This window comes from Coptis chinensis, unplaced genomic scaffold (assembly GCF_015680905.1).
Source record: "Coptis chinensis isolate HL-2020 unplaced genomic scaffold, ASM1568090v1 utg279_pilon_pilon, whole genome shotgun sequence".
Taxonomy (NCBI): Eukaryota; Viridiplantae; Streptophyta; class Magnoliopsida; order Ranunculales; family Ranunculaceae; genus Coptis; species Coptis chinensis.
In genome coordinates this window covers 305,176-324,412 of record NW_028238138.1, presented here as the reverse complement: position 1 = coordinate 324,412, position 19,237 = coordinate 305,176, and the positions used below count along the sequence as shown (strand labels likewise).

The 19,237-nt window shown below is 35.6% G+C and overlaps 2 protein-coding genes across 3 annotated transcripts; one reads left to right on the top strand and one right to left on the bottom strand.

Annotated features, from left to right (window-relative positions):
- Positions 1-2,070: 2,070 nt before the first annotated feature.
- LOC147473338 (dof zinc finger protein DOF4.6-like) lies at positions 2,071-4,375 on the bottom strand. Its single transcript, XM_086587616.1, has 2 exons — positions 4,049-4,375; positions 2,071-3,497 (listed from the first exon to the last, which is right to left on the bottom strand). Exons 1-2 carry the CDS (start codon positions 4,070-4,072, stop codon positions 2,673-2,675), a joined length of 849 nt encoding a protein of 282 aa, XP_086443742.1. The 5' UTR covers positions 4,073-4,375; the 3' UTR covers positions 2,071-2,672.
- A 9,202-nt stretch (positions 4,376-13,577) lies between these two features.
- Positions 13,578-18,833, top strand: LOC147473337 (histone-lysine N-methyltransferase ATXR6-like). Of its 2 annotated transcripts, XM_086587599.1 has the most exons (7): positions 13,578-13,724; positions 16,049-16,191; positions 16,275-16,355; positions 16,435-16,658; positions 17,356-17,456; positions 17,540-17,752; positions 17,964-18,833. In XM_086587599.1, the coding sequence occupies exons 1-7, from the start codon at positions 13,690-13,692 to the stop codon at positions 18,121-18,123; spliced, it is 957 nt and encodes a 318-aa protein (XP_086443725.1). In that variant the 5' UTR covers positions 13,578-13,689; the 3' UTR covers positions 18,124-18,833. The 2 variants fall into 2 exon arrangements, with proteins under 2 accessions (XP_086443725.1, XP_086443724.1); XM_086587598.1 differs by lacking the exon at positions 13,578-13,724 and having other exon boundaries at positions 15,783-16,191.
- The last annotated feature ends 404 nt before the right edge of the window (positions 18,834-19,237 follow it).

Sequence of the window (19,237 nt, the reverse complement as noted above, 5' to 3'; positions counted from 1 at the left end):
AGTGTGCCAGTGGTGTCCAGATTTTCGAGGTCAAACTAAAGCTCCGAGTGGATACTACTGGCCGGTATTACCCCCATAACAATGCCACACCGACTAACCGTTCTTCGTTTAGTTCTTGCCAAATTGAGGAAAGATGAGTTCATTTCACAGATTTAAGACTAATATGGATGTTGATGGACTGGATCAGCATAAGCGCGGGGTGGTGTTGGAGCATGAATATTTTCAGAACTTACATCCTAAGGTTTGCTTGGGTAACTGTTTTCTTCTTCCAGGTTATTTCTTCTCTGATATATTTTAATTTTGATAGAACCTTTTTCAGGTAGGTAAAAAACGACACCAACAAGAATACTGTAAGAGATTAATCCGAGTGCGTTAGTTGAACAATTCTGTCCGCTAAATGTGTCTATGAGATCAAAATTCTCGCGTAACAATTTAGGTTTTAAATATAAAAAATCGAATTAAAACTTCAAGAAAGCAGTGGCGTAATCTTAACTAGGTGGCCTTACTGTACTACTATAATAAAAACAGAAATAGAATACTCCAAAATTTAAATTCCTAATCTCCGTTGTGAAATACACTAAGGCAACAACACTAGTGCTGCCAATCAAATCTCGGATTGAGTATCGTGCTATACTGTACGTCTACATTTTTTTGTCAGGGGTCCATTAGACACCCGGTCAGAGGGTGACTTGATATGATGCATATATATTTCACGAGGCAAATCTTTGCTGAAGCTCTACAGTATATATGCCTCTGTAGACTACTGTAGTCCATTTGGCAGAGTGGTTTTCGTTATGTTGAACACCAAAGCATTAAACGTTGTCTAGGGAAAAATTCCTAGAAAGTGAACGCACATTATTTTCTAATTCACCCACTAAGTTTAACATTTCTGTGTGCACTACTGATTTCACTGACAAAGTTAAATTAGAAATCTTTTGTTTCAGCGTATAATCTCTCTACAGTTTTTTCATTGCTAAACATGCGTAACAAGTCATCATTAGGAATAACTTTTAAGGGAATCAACATAGTGCAAGGCATCAACACTTAAAAGTCGATCTTGACGGAAAACTTGCTTTTGTGCTTGCTCGAGGACATACATACAAGTATAGATCGAACAACCAAGAGTAAAAGATCATTTCCATATATTAACATATGGATTCTGCCATTCTGGTGTTTTGAAGTTCATGGCTTCATGTGGCATGCCCATTTAATAAACTTCAAAAAGGTCAAGAAGATTCACAGAAGGGCAATAAAAGTCGAACATATAAAGGTTTGTTAATGTGGCCACCATGAGAGGCTGGTGCACCTCCATTGCTTCTTATAAACACTAGGTGTTAAACAGTAAAAACCAAGTGACAACTATAAATAAATGGAGGTCTATGTCTCTATATCGAATTATGGATTTGCTAGCTAGGTGGGAAAGATTATTCCACAGCACGCTTGCCAAGAGGAATGTCTGTGGGTCCCATTTTAGTACCATAGAGAGGTGGGTTTGTCAGGTCTTTCTTTTATTTTAATCATCAAATATAAACAAACAAGAGGGAAGATTGGCATGGAAGTAATGATCAAACATGGAAAATGAAGAAATTGAACTTGTACTACTAAAACTTTAGACTGTGAGTGGATATAGAAATCATTAGGTGAGCTTTTTGGTTGAGGCAGGTGAATTGGTCATCAACACAACTTGTAGGAGTTTATAGCAGTGTCTTTAATTTAAACCAAAAATAAAAGGTGGAAAGATCAAAGACGGGCGCTCGATCTTTTTGAAACTTTTTTGGTTATGTAGCTTCATTACAACTTTAATGGAAGTTGGGCCTACAGTTATTCCATGTAATGTGAAAAATTGGATCATGGGTCATACCTAGTTGCTGTTGTTCTTCTCCTCCAGCTCTTATTCACATGGTTTGAAGAATCTCAAATAGTGCTGATGAGACCAGACATTCATGTACCTGTTTAAAAGATGAAAAGAAGAAGAAAGCTGGAAAGAAATCAAATGCGCCATCATTCCAAGCCACTCGAGCTGGAGGGAAGGTAGTGTAACAAATAAATAAAGAAACAAAGTAAAACTAATTATCCCACTCAATAATCTTTGTTAAAATGAAAATAAACAATAAATACCACCCAATTTGTCTACAAGACTCCTTAAAAACATCCACATTACACAAGCACTACTTATATACTAACTTAAACATTATTGTACCAAGTTCAGAAATAACATAAAATACTGGGGTGTTCTAGCTCCTTGTTTTCCCCTTGTGATAGAAGGAATATATCAATAAGATCATGGTGCAAGCCCTGGAACTCTGGAAGTAATAGTAGTAGTAGTACTGTAGTAATCTTGCGTCTCCTCCTCATAGTTGCCCTTGTAAAAGTAGGGTTTGTTGCACTCCTCTTCTATCCTACATAGTATGTAGTATTCCTTGACACCCTAGTTTTGAAGCCAATCTAAAATTAAGCTTCATAATGTTCACAATGACCAAAGAGTAAAGTGGATCAAGAAAAAGAAAACAGATGTTCAAAAAGAAGAAAAAGAAAGGGAGAAAGAAGCTTAATTATGTATCCTATCAGTTAGTACTGACTACTGAACAACTCCAAACAAATCACCCGGCCACCATGTTGGAAAAGGAAAAGAGAGATCGAACATCAACTTCACTTGTTTACTTTCTTCTTCTTTACCATGATCCACCACCTAACATTCCACTCCAGTAGCCATTTGATTCCCCATTTGCTCTATTATGCTCAAATTCACTTGTGCTAGAAACCTGCCTCAAATCTTCAAAAGGAAACAGAAGTCTCCCACTACTCTCTTGAACTCCTTGAAGACTCCCATATCCACTTACCCCAAGTCCATCTACACCAAAATTAAGAGTTGGTTTGAAATCCTGCATAGCATATCCAGATGAGTAGGTTGTGTTTGAATCCTGAATCGGCATCGGCATGAATGAATTTAAACCCCTCGAAGTGATCCCAGTCCTTAGAAGCTCAAGAGCTGAAAGTGAAGTTGAATTTGAAGAAGAGTTGTGGTTGTTATTATTGTTGTGGCTGTTCTCAATGCTAGGTACCTCAACAAATTCAGATATATTATGATATGGCTCAGTGATTGGGAATCCCAAGTTTAGGTCATGGCCTTCATGGATTTTAGGGTTTTGAGACTGTTGTTGTGTGAGGTGATCAGATAGTTTCTTGGATGAAGCTGATGCTGATCCAGATGTTATTGTTGATGATGATGAAGATCTCTTGTTCTTCCTTGAACCCCCACCAACAGGAACATTTCTTAGAGATCCACCTTCTGTCCAATACCTTCTACAGGTCTTGCAGAAGTACCTTGGTTGAGTGAGACTGTAGTTGTTGTAGTAACAGAATTTAGTATTTGTTGAATTGCACCTTGGACAGTTTAAAGCTTGTTCCTTTTGTGGCCTTGCTTTCCTTTCCAACGACATAGGCCTTGAGCATGTATTACTTACCATCTCTTCCATTGGTTTCACCAATCCAATTTCCTGAAAACACAAAGAACAATAAAGAGAAAACCTTATATTATTAAAAGCTCACATAGCTAGAGTTATAGATCCCAGAGCTTAAAGATCGGAACACGAAGATCAATGATCACTTAAAACACTGGAGACCATAATCAAAAGGAAAAGGGACTATGATCAGAGAAAAACAGACAAACAAAACAAAGTAGTTGCTTTATACTTTCTAGATTACACAAGCAAAGAAGAACCAATAACAATACAAACATGAACTTTATTTTTCCTCACTTTATCATCCAACAAAAACAAAACCCGAACAAAAAAAAAGGTAAAAAAAGAAAAAAGAAAAAGGTGATGTACTTCAAAGAGAAGTGAAAATTAAAGTGACAACAACATAAAATCTAACAAGATGATAGTCCTTCAACTATTTATTATGAAATGAACCATAACTATAAAGTTATCTCCTACACTAAAATCTTTATCAGAATTTTCGAAAAGGTTCTTGTAAAAAAAATGGAAAATGTCAAGAACTCATAGTTTCATAGAGACCAGAAGCTAGTAGAGACAGATCTCACTACCTGAGGCCACTGAGCAGTATCCATGGAAGAAGACACAAAGCAGAATAACTCTTGTTGTCTTTAAAGAAAGGAAAGTTCTTTTTCTTTGGTTTGAAGTTGGTCTTAAAAGCAAGAAGGAATGTTTGATTTGGTTTGTGATGGTAGTATGGTACTGGTAATATGGTTTGGCCTACTGTTTGAGAATAGTAGTGAGAAAATTGATGAGAGAGGTGCAATGCTAAAATATTGGTAAACTAATAAGTTTCATAATCATTTTGACTAATACTCATTATTCTAATTAATTTTTAATATTACATTGTTTGTGGTCTAGTGGGTTTGATTGTGCGTGTTTGTGTACACACTGTGGTGGGCTTCTCTTTTCTGACCTGATAAAGTCAGGATTCTTCTTCTTCCTCTCTTTACATTACTTTATTATATGTAATTTTTAATTTTCATCATTTGGACCCCAATCAAAATGTGGACTCCTGAAATTTTGGCATCAAATGTACAAATTTTTTGCAATTCCATAGAGTTCGTCTACCCTGAAGATATTCTCATAGGGACGAGATTCGGACAATTGGATGTGTGATCCAACAGTCTGGAAATCAAAAACAAACTCACATTCTCTCTCTTTTTTTTTTTTTTTTTTTTTAGACGGTTGGATTACACATCTAACGGTCTCAGAACCCTCATCCCTATGAAGATATTCTCGTAGTAGCCCAGGACAATTCGAAATTTGTTGCCCGATTTCACAGGAATTTGTAACTATGCCAGAGACGCTGAGATTTTGATTAGGAGATTTGTTAAATAATAAAAGAAGATTTAGAGATCAAAGAGAATAATAAGGTGTGTCTGTATGTGTGGGACCTATTTTTTATGTGGTGACTTGGCAAGTAGTCCAAATTGAGGAAAAGCAGGGCAGGGGAAAGGAGATGGAGCCAAGAGCCTACAAAAGCAACTAAGGTGGGTCCCAAATAATGCGGGACGGATGATGGAGAAGAAATTTAAAAGATTTTTGATGTGATTGGTTCAATTTGTTCAAACCGCCAAATCTTAGTGGTGATTTCAAAATGAGTCAGCGAAGAGGAGAGAATATTTATACCAGTGTGCATGACTCAAGCCCTAGAAAGTGGAAATCTTGCTCAGCTCATCGGCCTGGTACTTGTCGAAGCCATCTATATGCCATTGTTTAGACAAAAAAACATAAAAATATATCTGATAGTGTGGCCTAGACTCCTAGACCATGTAAATATGTCCAACACAAACACTGAAATACAGATCATTAGGTCTATTTAATTTGCATGTAAAAGTTTAAGTTTTTGGTAACTGCTAAAAGTTAATGTTCATGTTAGTATGTTATATAAATTGGATTGCGATCTTTCTCAACAACGACATGTGTTGTTTTGCTCCATGAAGTTATCTTTTTGATTTTTCAAGGTCTAAATTCTACGTATTTATAGATTTATAGCAACAACCACTATTTACTATTTATACACTAGATTAAATGGCAAAACAAAACATAAATAAATAAATAAAATTGGTGTCTCTTTGCGATATATCGTAATGCATATAAAAGAAATCCGTGATTCTTGAATAGTAGAAGGATTAGAATTTTAAGGAGACAATTGGTATGACCCATCTGAAAATGGGTACGTTAAGTGGTTGGGATTTAAGAGTTGATTGGCCTGGGTAGTTCACCATGACAAACATGGATGGCCGGCCAACCATGTGATGCATGGAAAGTTAAACTCACTAAAAGATGCAGATTTGGAAGCTGTAACACGGAGGCCAAAATTAAAGGACTATATATTTCTATGGCGCCCATGCAGATTGTTGCTTAATGCCTATAAAGTAGAAACTGACCTAGCATTTGAAACTCTGTCCTAAAAGGGGGATCACTATTCTCTGTCATCGAAAATACTTGTTGAGAACAAGAGAATTTTATACTTTAGGTACTTCGTTGGAAAGCGTTTGATCTTCAGTTGTTGTTTAACCTAAATGACAATTACGTAATCAAGAAGGTATATCTTAATTAAGGAAATGTCGGGTACTTTCGTCAGTGAGGTAAGATGTCATTTTCCTCCGACAAAGCTAAGAATTAACTAGTTAGGTTTTAATCAACTATAGAGGTAACCAAATACATTAATAGGCTTCAATTTTTTCACAATTAAGTTCACCCACATGTACGTCCTGGTCTCATTTCATTATTGGTCTGATTTCATTACTGGGCTTCAGATGATTTTTTTTTTTTTTTTTTAAGATAATGATAACGAGTTTTACAAATGATTAGGACAAACGTGCAACAAGTTTTTCAACAAGTTTCTAAATAGCAAATTTTATCTTCTTAAATACAAACTCGTTAAAGAGCTATCATTACATTATTGTCCGCGAACCTCTTAAAGAGCTCAACCGATTTGTTGTCAAGAAACCAAAAGTGTTAAACCGAATCGGAATGAAACAATGCTGGTTAGCCTTACAAGCATCCTCGTGTTTCTCAATCTTCCTTGCCGCTACTCTATTAGCTGTTTCCCCCACTTCAAATATTCCATTCACAAGCCTTACCAACGGAGATATTCCAGTTACATCAACACATGCATGTTTCCCTTCAGATCAACAATAGATCAATACATCCGTAGGTCGAAGTGTCGATCTTTCCTCATTCGGATCAGTGAGAAAATTGACAAGAGCTTCTTTCTTCGCTTGTACCCCAGCCCTCCAAAATGCATCGCATAAATGTCTCTGACATTATCATGTCGGTATTTAAAACATATAAAATATCAACAATGTGTTGCATGGTCCCTTAAAGCATCCAATCTACATTTTTATTTTTTTTGGCAAGCGAGGTTTTTGAGAGGTCCCCTACCTCTCATTAAGATAAAACAAGTTGGTTACATCCTTACATACATTTTGCCATTGGCATCATCATAGACTATTTTCCTAATATCCTCAGAGAAGGAACTCGGAACTAGTTCTATAAATTGGGATTCAGATGATGACTGATGAGAACATATTATAGGTGATTATCTCAATTCAAAAAGGTTAATTTGTTGTGTATGTTATTGCAATTTGTTTGCAACAAATTAGCTAGAATGGTCCGGCCTTGGGTTTGCTTTCTGGTATGCTCTCCAGTTCAATTTCTCTCAAGACACTGGCGAAGGATTAGTCGAGATGTGTGTATACTGGCCCGGACACCCCATTAACAAAAATATAAATAAATAAAGTGAAGGGATCTAGGGACATATCTTATCTTAACACGTAAACAAACTCAAAATCGTTAGGGTATTTATAAGTTTTAGATTAGGCTAATTTTTTGTGGATATGATTTTTTAACTATTCTAAACATTGTCACAAATAATAAAAAAAAAATCAAAAATATCTAAACTTAAGAAATATAGTATCAAAAATGGTGAAAATGAACGGTCTACAATTAGCCAAAATTTGTAAATTGTTAATTATATTTGGCAAGTTTGGAATTTTTTGATTTGTTTGATTATCTGTGACAATGTTTAGAATAGTTATGAGATCATATCTACAAAAAAATTAAGCCTAATCTAAAATTTATAAATGTCCTAACGATTTTGAATTTGTTTACGTGTTAAGATAAAATATGTCCCCATAAATAAATAGATACTGATAAAATATAAGACAACTTGACAACTGTGTCCGAGCTTAACTTAGAGTGTGTTTGTTATGATGGAAACACTATGGAAAGAAAGGAAAATAAGAGTGGTCCACCTTTTCCATAGTTTTTAAGGCGTTTGTTTACCCATGGAAAGAAAATGAGTTTTTCCATATGGAAACAAAATCATGGAAATGGAAAAGGTTTTGTGTCTTTAGCTATCTCCGAAAAAATTTTGTGGAAAGGAAAGGAAATAAATAGCTAGGGACTTACTACTAAGACACCCAACAATACAATTATTCTTTTCCATAGCTTTTGCAAACAAACATGATTATTTATTTCCCCAGTTTTTACTTTCCTTTTCCCAGTTTACCAAACACATACCATTTAAAATTATTTCCATTCCATTCAGGGGCGGATCCAGGAATGTTAAGCTGGGGGGGGGGGGGTTGTACTTAAGTTAAACTAAAAAAAAAAATTATAACAATATCCCACCAAAAACTATACAGGCATCATCTTCGCTTTCATATTTCCGACAAACATCATACCAAAAAGTAATCATCTTCATTATACTATTCAAAATGAACAAAAACAAATGTCTTCACATAGACATATATATACTCACAATAGATCTTGACAAGTATAACAAAAGACATCCAAAAGTTAAAACATGACACTAATGAAATCGTGACTTGCGAGGTTTCTTATCAAATTCATCTATTACTAACTCTATATCAACTTCGTTAGCAAACTCCTTTTCGATGTATATAACCATGCAATCCGCAAGAAACTCGTCATCTATCTTGTTACGGAGTTGTGTGTTTGACAAGTTTCATAGCATAAAAGGATCGTTCAGCAGTCGCTGTGGAGATAGGAAGAGTCAAGACAAGACGAATCAATCTATCAATCAAATGATAAATAGTTGACTTTCTTGTTTCAACTAAAGCTCGACATAACTTAGAAATGGTAGACAATTTCTGAAAACAAGGATGACGAGTTACATCAAGCTTATAATATTGTAGTTGACTTCTCAAAATAAGTATCTCATGCTTCATGAAGTCTTCACAATAATATTTCTCGGCGAGCTTGCAAATATCATCAATATGAAAGTGCTTAAAACATCTTTCGGGTCCAAAGCCAAACTAAGATAAAAAAGCTCCATTGCCTCCTCAAAGAATCTACTGTTCAACTCCACCAACTGGTAATCTATTACAGCATTGAATATATCAACGTGGTAGTTGTGTTTAACTGTAATACAATCATTTTGCTGGCAAGAACGACATGTACCCGTCATATGACGAGAGCTCATATTAGGAATATTAATGTCATGCATGCTTCTTGCAAAAAGAAATCACATCCCTAAGGAAACTATCCCAACTTGTTTCTCTAAACTCTTGAAGAAACTCCTTCGTACTTGAGACTAAACCCATGCCATTTAGAATGTCTTGAGACTTTACTTGCAAGGCTTTACATAGTACATTTGTGATTCCTGTTTCGACCAAATATGATTAAAATACTAGATGGTGACGAAAGAGATGAATAACGTAGAAAAGTAGTGAGAAAAGTGATGGTGATTGAGTGAATGATGGGACTGCACCTTTCGGTTGCCTACGTACCCAAATTATCGATGAGATCAAGTCTCAAGAACGTAGTTCTGTATGATAAATAGTTTGGTATTTATATAGGTAGAGTAGAGAATCCTTGTAGCTCAAGTATTCTTGCAGCTTAAGTAATTGTAATTGAACCTGACTCTTAATTGATAATTATCTCTTTGATATGAAATGAATATAAACATAAATTAATATACGTAAGTGGCAAGCCATGTGGCTAAGGTTCAGCCCTAGACACATGAGTTAATGGGCATGTACATCAATCCATGGTATTGTAAATTGGGCCTTAGCCCTGTTGATTAAATGAATAAAGATAAGACCACTACCAATGGACGTTTGCCACGTAAGTGGGGGTCGAAACAATTCCCATAGTCTTATGCAATAAATGAAACATAAAGACAAATTCAAAATCTCTCAAAGCAATATAAGAACCCTTAGCTTCCACACGCATGGTGTTACTAAACCCATTCTTCATGATGAGTTCAAGAACCGTAAAAATTGCATCATACATCTCCATCAAGCTACAAATGGATTCATAGTGAGAACTCCATCGAGTTTCTCCAGCTCGTTGCAATGTACAAACTTGATTAGCACCTCGTCCACTATTAAGCTTCACCAATTGCTAACAAGTTTTCAATTTCCTTTTTTCGAGTTTTATCTAACTCTTTCTTCCTCTTAAACATGGAGATTAATAATGGATGCCAACTTTGAAAAGAATAACCAAACATCGGAAACATCTTTAGAAGTCGCAACTAATGCAAGTTGTAGTTGATGTGCAAAATAATACACATAATATGCATAAAGACACTTCCTTAAGAAATAGTGTTTGTAATTCATTCTATTTACTACGCATATTACTAGCACCATTATAACATTGGTCTCTCATATTTCCAATAAGCAAATTTTTACTAGCAAAAACTTTAGAAATCTCCTTTTTCAAAGTTAATGCACAAGTGTCTTCAACACTAACAATAGCAAAAAGCATCTCTCTAACAAAACCATCACGATTAACAAATCTTATAATAATTGTCATTTGCTCTCTCTGCGAATTATCTTGTGCTTCATCCACAAGGATACAAAACTTTGCATCACCAACATCCTCACGTATTTTCTTTCTCACATTTTCGGCAAATATATGCAAAAGTGTCTTTTGAATACCATGTGAAGTATACATGACATTTCCCGAACAATTACCACAATTCTTTGATTTTTTTGACTCATCATGGCCTCTAAAAGGAAACCCTTGTAGTGTAAGCATCCGAATACATTGAACAATATTTTGGAGTAAGATCCGATTATTTGCAATCGCTTCATTCGAAAGTCTATTGATAACACTATCTATATGTCGAGAAGGATTCATTAGATTCTTACAATACAATGTTGCCGACCTATGTGGAGAACAAAGACCACCTTCATGTTTCAAAAAAAGACATTGCTTCCCACTATTAACTTTCCTTCCAATTTTGAAACCCATCAATGGTAAACATCGGATGCTTCGGAGGATTGGTTTCAAAGAGAAAACAATAGAAACAATATGCTCTATCCTTGTAGAGTGAGTACTCTAGCCAAGGAAATAGTTTGTATCAATTAGCATTGAACCGACGTCCTTACTTTCCAAACATAGTCAATGGATAATCTTTTTCGTTCTCATGAGCCGGTCGACAAGCTCCCATTCTAAGATAAGTTACTCGGACTTCATCATGTTTGTTAAGCGGGTATTCATATATAGCAATGCGTTTACCCGGATCACATTCAAATGGAGAAAGTGACATCAACTTCTATAAGTGTAACTTCTTGAGCTTTGGAAGAATGTTCAACTCTGACTCTTTGGACTCAAGAAGAAGGTTCAACTCTTTTAATTTCGACAACTTGAACTTTGGTAGGACGTTGCTCATCCCCATCAAGTTTTGAAGTATCAAGAATAAATGTTGAAGTTTCGCCACTTGTCGGTTTATCATTTTTTCGCTTATAGAACGATAGAAGAGTTACTGGTTTTTTGGGCGCTTGATGATGCGACATTGTAACCTAAGATATTAAATAATTATCAATATACAATATATAGAGAAAATAATTATTATTGGGCGTTATCACATCATCCACATAATCCAAAATTTCTAATGCCTAAAAACAAAATCCAATTCAAACAAAATAGTTCTATTGGTGCATTAAACCCTAGACAAATAAACGAATTCATATAAACAATTTAAATAAATTGGTGTCTAACTAAACTAATGTATAATGCACAAATATTTAAACAACTAAACAAGTATCATAATAAGTTAATAAATTAATTGAGAATAATTGAACTAAATTTTTTACCTTATGAGAATAATAAGAGTTTGCAAGAGTCGAATAAGTGAAGAACCGAAGAAAGAATAATAAAATACTCCCAAGAGGCCAATATCAAGGAAGAAGAACCGAGAGTGTGATTGTGTGAGATAATACCCGTCACCCGAGAGTTACCCAAGACTGTCGAGAGTTTGAGAGAGGAGAGTTTCTCTCTGTTCCTGTTCGTTGGTAATTCTTGGGTTTCTAATTTCTTAGTTTCTAAGTGACTGGGCTCAATGAGTTAATGGGCTAGGATAAATTTGTTGGTTTTAAGTTTCTATTTTGAAATTTGAACACTACTACTTTTTTTTTTTGGACCAAAGCTTGGGTGTGCTACAGTCCACCCTCTGGATCCGTCTTTGATTCCATTTAATTTCATTCTCTTCTATAGTGGACCACCTATTTTATTTTCTTTCATTTTCATGAATTAAAATTTAACAAACACACAAGTATAAGAAACTAGTTATACTGTAAGAGACAATTGACTAGGCGGCTGTTTGAACTTTGAAGCCGGTTAACCGTGGGACAAAGATATAAGTTTTGAAGAGCAGCAGCCGTGAGATTGAGGGGGACTACGTAATAAAAATGTCGAAACGTGTCTACACTACGTAATAAAAATGTCGAAACGTGTCAACTGATGTAGACACGGGGGAATATATAGGATATCGAGGCGAAGGGAGGGTTTGATATGTGATGATGGTGGGAAGAAGTAGGGCCCATTTGCTCGTGCGTTGCTGCGTTTCCTCTCCAACCAAGGAAAGAATCTATCTATCAGCTGATGCGCGGCGAAGTGATAGGAAATTCATTCCATCCCCACCTCCCTACCTCGAGCCTACGAATGACGTCATGTGATGACCTCTGCCAATGTGGACAACATGGAACTTTGTATGCGTTACACCTCAGCTAATAAACTTCTCCACCAGCCACACTCACTCATCCATGATTCCCCTCCCCCTCCTACGTCTGGTAATTTTTTGGTTCTATATCAAATTCTCACAGAAAATGTGTTTTGTATATGCTATTTGTCGACTACGGTGGGATTGTGTCATTTTCAAACGTATAAAATTATTAGACGCACTATTTGAACCAGCCTTACCAAATTCACATACTCGAGATTAAGGGTGTGTCAATGGTTACCCACTTACCCATTTAACCAGAATCAGAACCGCATAAAATATTATAATTACGGCTTCATATAAAATTAAAACTGTAGAAAAAATCATGATTACGGTTTCTGATTTTAGAAATCATTTAAAAATAGTGTGTTTTGTATTTGATATTTGTTAACTACGATATGATTGTATCATTTTCAAATGTATTCATAGAATTTAGATTAGGTTACAACTTACCAATTAGAAAATGACATACGGTCCTTTGACACAAAATTATTAGACGCACTATTTGTACCAGCCTTACCAAATTCACATACTCGAGAATAAGAGTGTCAATGAGTACCCGTTTAACTGGAACTGGAATTGCATAAAAAAATCATGGTTACAGTTTTTAATTTTAAAAATCATTTAAAAATTGGTACTAAAAAAATCGGACCATATAGAACTAGAACTGAATGTTATCGTACTTTTAACATAAAAAATATATACAACTTCAAACTGTTAATATATATATTACTAAATTATATTTATTAGTGTAATGTGTAATTTTCATAGTATTTAATGTTATAAATAATATAAAAATATAACTTGCAACTTTAAATATATGGTTTTACTTAATTTTATTATTGAATGGTATAATTACTTATATCAGTATTAAAAAAAACCGACTCGTTCATCCAATATTTTTGTGTTTTGAGTATATATTTTTTAATAAGACTATTAAAAAAATGTGTGAATTTTTTAAGAACTGAAATGAAGAACTGGAATATCCACTAGGAACATGTGGTTATGGATAAGATTCTACAATTTTAAGAACCGCTAAAAACTAGAATCAGAATTGGAACCGCAAAATTAAATAGTTCTTATAACCGGACCAGAACCGGACCATTAACAGCCCTCAACTAATTCTAAAAGAGGAAATAAGTGCGAATAGGAATGCGAAAGTGAAACAGTTGACGACAGGCTACTCCTGATAATAGTTTCTAGGCAGATATGCTTTTGAGAAATTCACAAGTTGAGGACTTGAGGTACATAACTATACGCGACAGATTTAAACGACTTTTGTTATTGGAGCACATAATTTTATGTCTCACGAGATAACTGCCAAATATTTCATTCCATTCCCATCTTCTTTTTCAATAGCCACGACAAGTCGACAATCACAAGTTGTAAAGAGATATGTTTGAGTTGAATTTGAGCCGAGGGCTCGGAGCTTGGCTTGAACTTGACTGGTTTAAGCTCGGCTCGAGCTCATTTCGTTTAACTATATGAGTCGAAGCTCGAGCTCAAATTAAAACTTCGTGTAACAAATGAGCTTGATGAAACTCGCTCGTTTAGCTCAAATAACATATTTATAGTGTAAAAAAAACCGAGCTGGCCGAGCATGGCGTAAAGCTTATTTCCTCGCTTTATTATATGAGCCAAGCTCGAGCTTAATTTAAAGCTCGTGTAATTAGCGAGACGAGCTTGAGTATGGTAAAGCTCGGCTTGTTTAGCTCGAATTCCACCCTTATGTTTGACGATGTAGACTAGCCCAGAGTCCCAGACCGATGGATTCAGCCCAAATGAGACATATTTGGGCGCCCATGTTTCAAACTCTAAGTTCAAATTGGAGGCTTGGCAATTAAGACATGTTTAGTTTTTTTGATAATATAAGACATGTTTCAGTGTCTTACCAATGTGATTGTTTTATCCTAAAGACCTAAACTATAACCAGTGTAGTTGAGGCATTAAGAGGCGTCACTCTTTTTGTGTCTTAGGCACGGTGCGCGCCTTATTAAAGGTGAGGAGCGTAGTAATTAGAAAATAAATAAATAAATAAATAATAAGGAGCGTAGTAATTAGAAAATAAATAAATAAATAAAAAATGGCATGAATTATCACTGTTTTGTATAACCACACCATAAAATCAATTCTATAATATTGTAAAGATGTCAACCACTGAGCAACATCTGTAAAAATCACATTTCATTTAGGTAGTAATCATTTGAAATAAATAAACGTAAACAACAATTAAATAGCAAAATAAAAATTGTATCTCTTAAAACAATCTAGCTCGACTTCAATAAACTAAATGAGCAAACAAATTGAACTAAGTCAAAAAGACTTCATGAAATAGAACACGTGATTTAAATTTTGGAAACCTATAAAACATCATTTAATTTATCTTTGCGTCTTTCTCTCAATCTATTTAACTTAACAAAAACTTTTAAAAATTCAAATTTAAAATGTACCCTAATATAAAACTTATAAAAATTGTATGATTTATTGTACATTTCGACTATTGGATCAAGTGTGGATGTGTCACATACAGCCAAAAGTGTGCAAAAACGATAAAACTGCAAATGATGATAAGGCTCGTCGGCCTAGGTGCGCCTCGTGTCTCAACAAAAGTCATGCGCCTTGGTTGAGCCGAGGGACTAAAGGTGGGCCTCTCCACACCTCGCGCTTTAGGCGCGCAACTCGACTACACTGACTATAACCACAAGCTCACTTAAAACAACTACTGAGTCATTTTTTTTTTCTCAACTATCAATTGGATTTGGATCTCTAAAAGCACTTAACTAACTTGAATTCATACTTGACAAATTTAATATCATTTTGCCAAAAGCATGCGCGCAAAAAGAATTAAAATCCATCTCTTTGACTCTTGGCGAATGATATCTCACCACTAAAAAAATCCCAATTCATACACATGTAATGTAATGTGATATATGTGTGAAAACATGATTTTAATTAGCTTTCAAATAATTTTTAAACAACCGATACATATCCTGGTAGCACCATCTTACCAAACTTGCGCACTAAAAGCTCAGAACCAGGAAAGTCACAGGAGTAGGGAACGACCTTAGCACTCAGTGTATAAAGAATTGTGAATTTCGCCCGTTATTTCGGCCCCTAATCAAAGCCTCTCCGAATAATTTTACAGTATCCGAATCCGAACCCGATTATCTCCGAAATTTAATATCCGAATCCAACCCGAATACATAAACGGATATGAAAAGCAACCCGAATCCAATGTATTCGGTAATCGGGTCGGGTCGGATTCGGTCTACCCGACCCGATTCCCTGCCCTACCAAGAGCGGTTCAAAAGTCTGGGCTCCGACCCATTTTATTTGGCGCCATAGTTTCCCGCGAAAACAAAACAACGCGCGAAACCCTTCATTTTCACTGTTTACTTATTTACAAACAAACACCTATCTCTCTCACACTCGAAGTGATGGGGTCGGCAAAAACGCTGAAGAGGAGAAGAACCCAAGCGCTAAAACCTGAATCTCCTAAATCAGTGATAGAATTCGATGATGAAGAAGAAATAGATTACAGTGATGTATACTGTGAAAAATGTCACAGTGGAAGTGCAGCGGACAAGCTTCTTCTTTGTGACAAATGTGACCGCGGGTTTCATATTTTCTGCCTCAAGCCAGTCCTCGTTTCGGTTCCGAAAGGAGCTTGGTTTTGTCCTTCTTGCAACAACCAAGTAAAGAAGCTCAAAAGTATGAAAATGGATTATATTTCTACTTTATATGTATATATTTTGTTTTTCAATATTAGTGATGGGTGTTTTTTTGGTTTGTAGAATTTCCTCTAGTTCAGACAAAAATCATTGATTTCTTTCGTATTCAGAAGCCTTCAGAATTAGTGGAGAAGCCAAATAAGGGTAAGGAATAAATTTTATGTGATTTGTTGTTGCTCTTTTTTTTAGTTGGTTGATTTGATTTTGTTACATTTTTTTTAAGATAATCGAAAGAGGCGAAAGAGTCTACTGGTGGCAAAGAAGAAGAGGAAGTTATTGCCGTTTACTCCATCTGAAGAACCTAAGAGGAGATTGGAACAAATGGCATCTTTGGCCACGGCAATGAAGGCGTGTAGAATGGTGGAGTTTAACAATGAGCTTACTTATATTCGAGGCATGGCTCCAAGATCGGAAAATAGTGCAGTTCTTGAGAAGGGTGGAATGCAGGTAATTAAACAGAAATTTATGCACCTTAACATAATCAGATTATATTTTTTTAGAATTGAGCTATGATCCATAGTTGGGAGTCTTACATACCCTAGGCTTGACCTAGAAAAGTTGCTCTGACAATGTCCACAACGCATTGTGTATTATTGTGGACCATTTGTTTTAATTGAAACTCAAATTTGAATGTATAAAATATGATTTTCAGATTGTGTATTTCATCAGGGACTTACAATGTGGTCTCACCTAAATGAAAAACACAGACTCACTAAGCCTTCAACTCATGTTGTTCCTTTGGCCTATTTGACCATAGAAGAGAATTTTAAAAACGTGTACTATCGTGCATCTTTGATAGTGCCTTTTTGCGAAACGTGTTTGTGAATTGGTCTGTTTGTGCCACGACAACTGTTTCACAGTAGAAAGTCATTGGCATTTCATATATTTGTATACTTTGGAAGTCACTGATATGGTAGAAATGGCTTATAAACCATGATTTGTTTGAGCGTTTCAAGCCTTAGGGATCAGGTGATGTTGTTGTAACATCAATTTTGAATTACAAATTTTTGCCAATTTTGCATTACAATTCCATGTCATGAAAGGGCTAGCTAAGTTCAACTTGCAAGTGTAAAACTCCAATAGCGTCATTCAGTTGTTGAATAATTTTTGAGATTTTTTTTGATTTGCTATAAATTTGTTTTAGGTTCTCTCAAAAGAAGACAGTGACACCTTGAAGTTGTGCAAGAACATGATGGAAAGAGGAGAAGGGCCTCCTCTGATGGTAGTTTTTGACTCTGAGGAAGGGTGAGTCTATTTCTTGAACATTAGTTTCTGTTTCGCAAAATTAAGAAGTTTGTCTAAGCTAGCTAACTTTTTGATCAAAACAGGTTCACTGTTGAAGCAGATAAGTTCATAAAGGACTTAACTATTATTACTGAGTACACTGGTGATGTTGATTACTTGAAGAATCGTGAATACGGTGATGGGGATAGCATGATGACTTTGCTATCTGCTGATGATTCATCTCAAAGTCTTGTTATTTGTCCTGATGAACGTGGAAACATTGCTAGATTCATTAATGGCATAAACAATCATACGCCGTAAGCTTTCTATCTCGTTAGACCTGGTCTTTTATTAATTTACTTTCACCCTTTTATCCAATACCATGTAAGTCTATACTAAAATGTTATAACTGATCTGGATGGATGACGAGTCCATTTTACGATTATCCATCAGGATCACTTTTTTCTTGAGATAGCGAAAGTATATTATATACTGCAATTTAGATTAAAATCTTGCTGCCTGAAACAGGGAAGGGAAGAAGAAACAGAACCTAAAATGTGTTAGATTTGATATTGATGGCGAGGCCCGTGTTTTGTTAATAGCTAACAGAGATATACCAAGGGGAGAGAGGTTATATTACGATTACAATGGATATGAGCATGAATACCCGACTGAGCACTTTGTCTAGCACCTGGGAGCATACATGTAGTCCTATTCGTTACTATTTGCTAACCGAATACAGAAGACGGAAAGCTCGGATTCAGTTTTGATTTTGAGATGCAGGAGACTAAGTAAGTAAATATTGGTACAGAAGAGAGTTAAACGTTTATCATCACCAACAACTTATACTCCAGGCTGATATCCGCAAATGCACTGTCCATTTTTCTAAAAGAGTAACTTATTTATAGATCAACTCTTCCCCAGTTTCTCAAAGTTTGGATCGATCTCTTGATTAAATGTTAATGCTCTGGGGGAGGAATGGAGCTCAACCTTGCTGTGCATCTGGACCCTTAACGTTTAACCGTTCTGTAGCGGTTGCAGTCGTGCAGAACTTTAGTATTCCATACTGGGTTAACCTGATTAGCTTTGAAACGGACGTGAACTTCGATCTTGTTATTCTGTTCTTAGTACAAACTATCGTTGTAAGTTTACGTAGTAGATGGCTTAAATATGAAGTAACTGGAGAGGCGCCGAGACATTTAGGACTTGAAAGATAAATTCGCTAGACTTGATTGATTGGAGTCAAGTTGCCAATGCCATCCTGATTTGGCTCCTATTGCATCATTGAATAACCTTAGCCTTAGTCTTGTAATTTCTATGTTGTCGTTTCTATTCTCTCTTTGTAAAATTCTAGCTTGTGGATATGAATTTTTTTGGCTCACAGCTCTGAGCCTCACCGTGCTGACACGTGTACAACAGAAGTTAAACAAAATAGAAAAAACAAAAAAGGCTATTCTTTTTAGGATAGAACTAAAACGCATGCCCAGCACAAAAAAAAAAAAAAAGGTCCAAAGTCGACTGTGATTGGTTGATAAAAATAAAATAACAACTCAAACTCTCTTTCTATCTCCTCTCTCATGTTTTCTCTCTCTAAACCAACCAATCACAGTCGACTTCGGATGGTTTTTTTGTGCTAAGCCATGTGGTGTAGTCGCTCCCTTCTCTTTAATTTTCTATCTAGAGTTTGGACCTACGTGGCTGCATCCCCTCCCCCACCCTCTCTCTCAACTTTTACAAATATTTTCAGACCAGTTCAAATTCCGACCACCAAATCTTACCATTCGAAATTTTTCGACAAAACA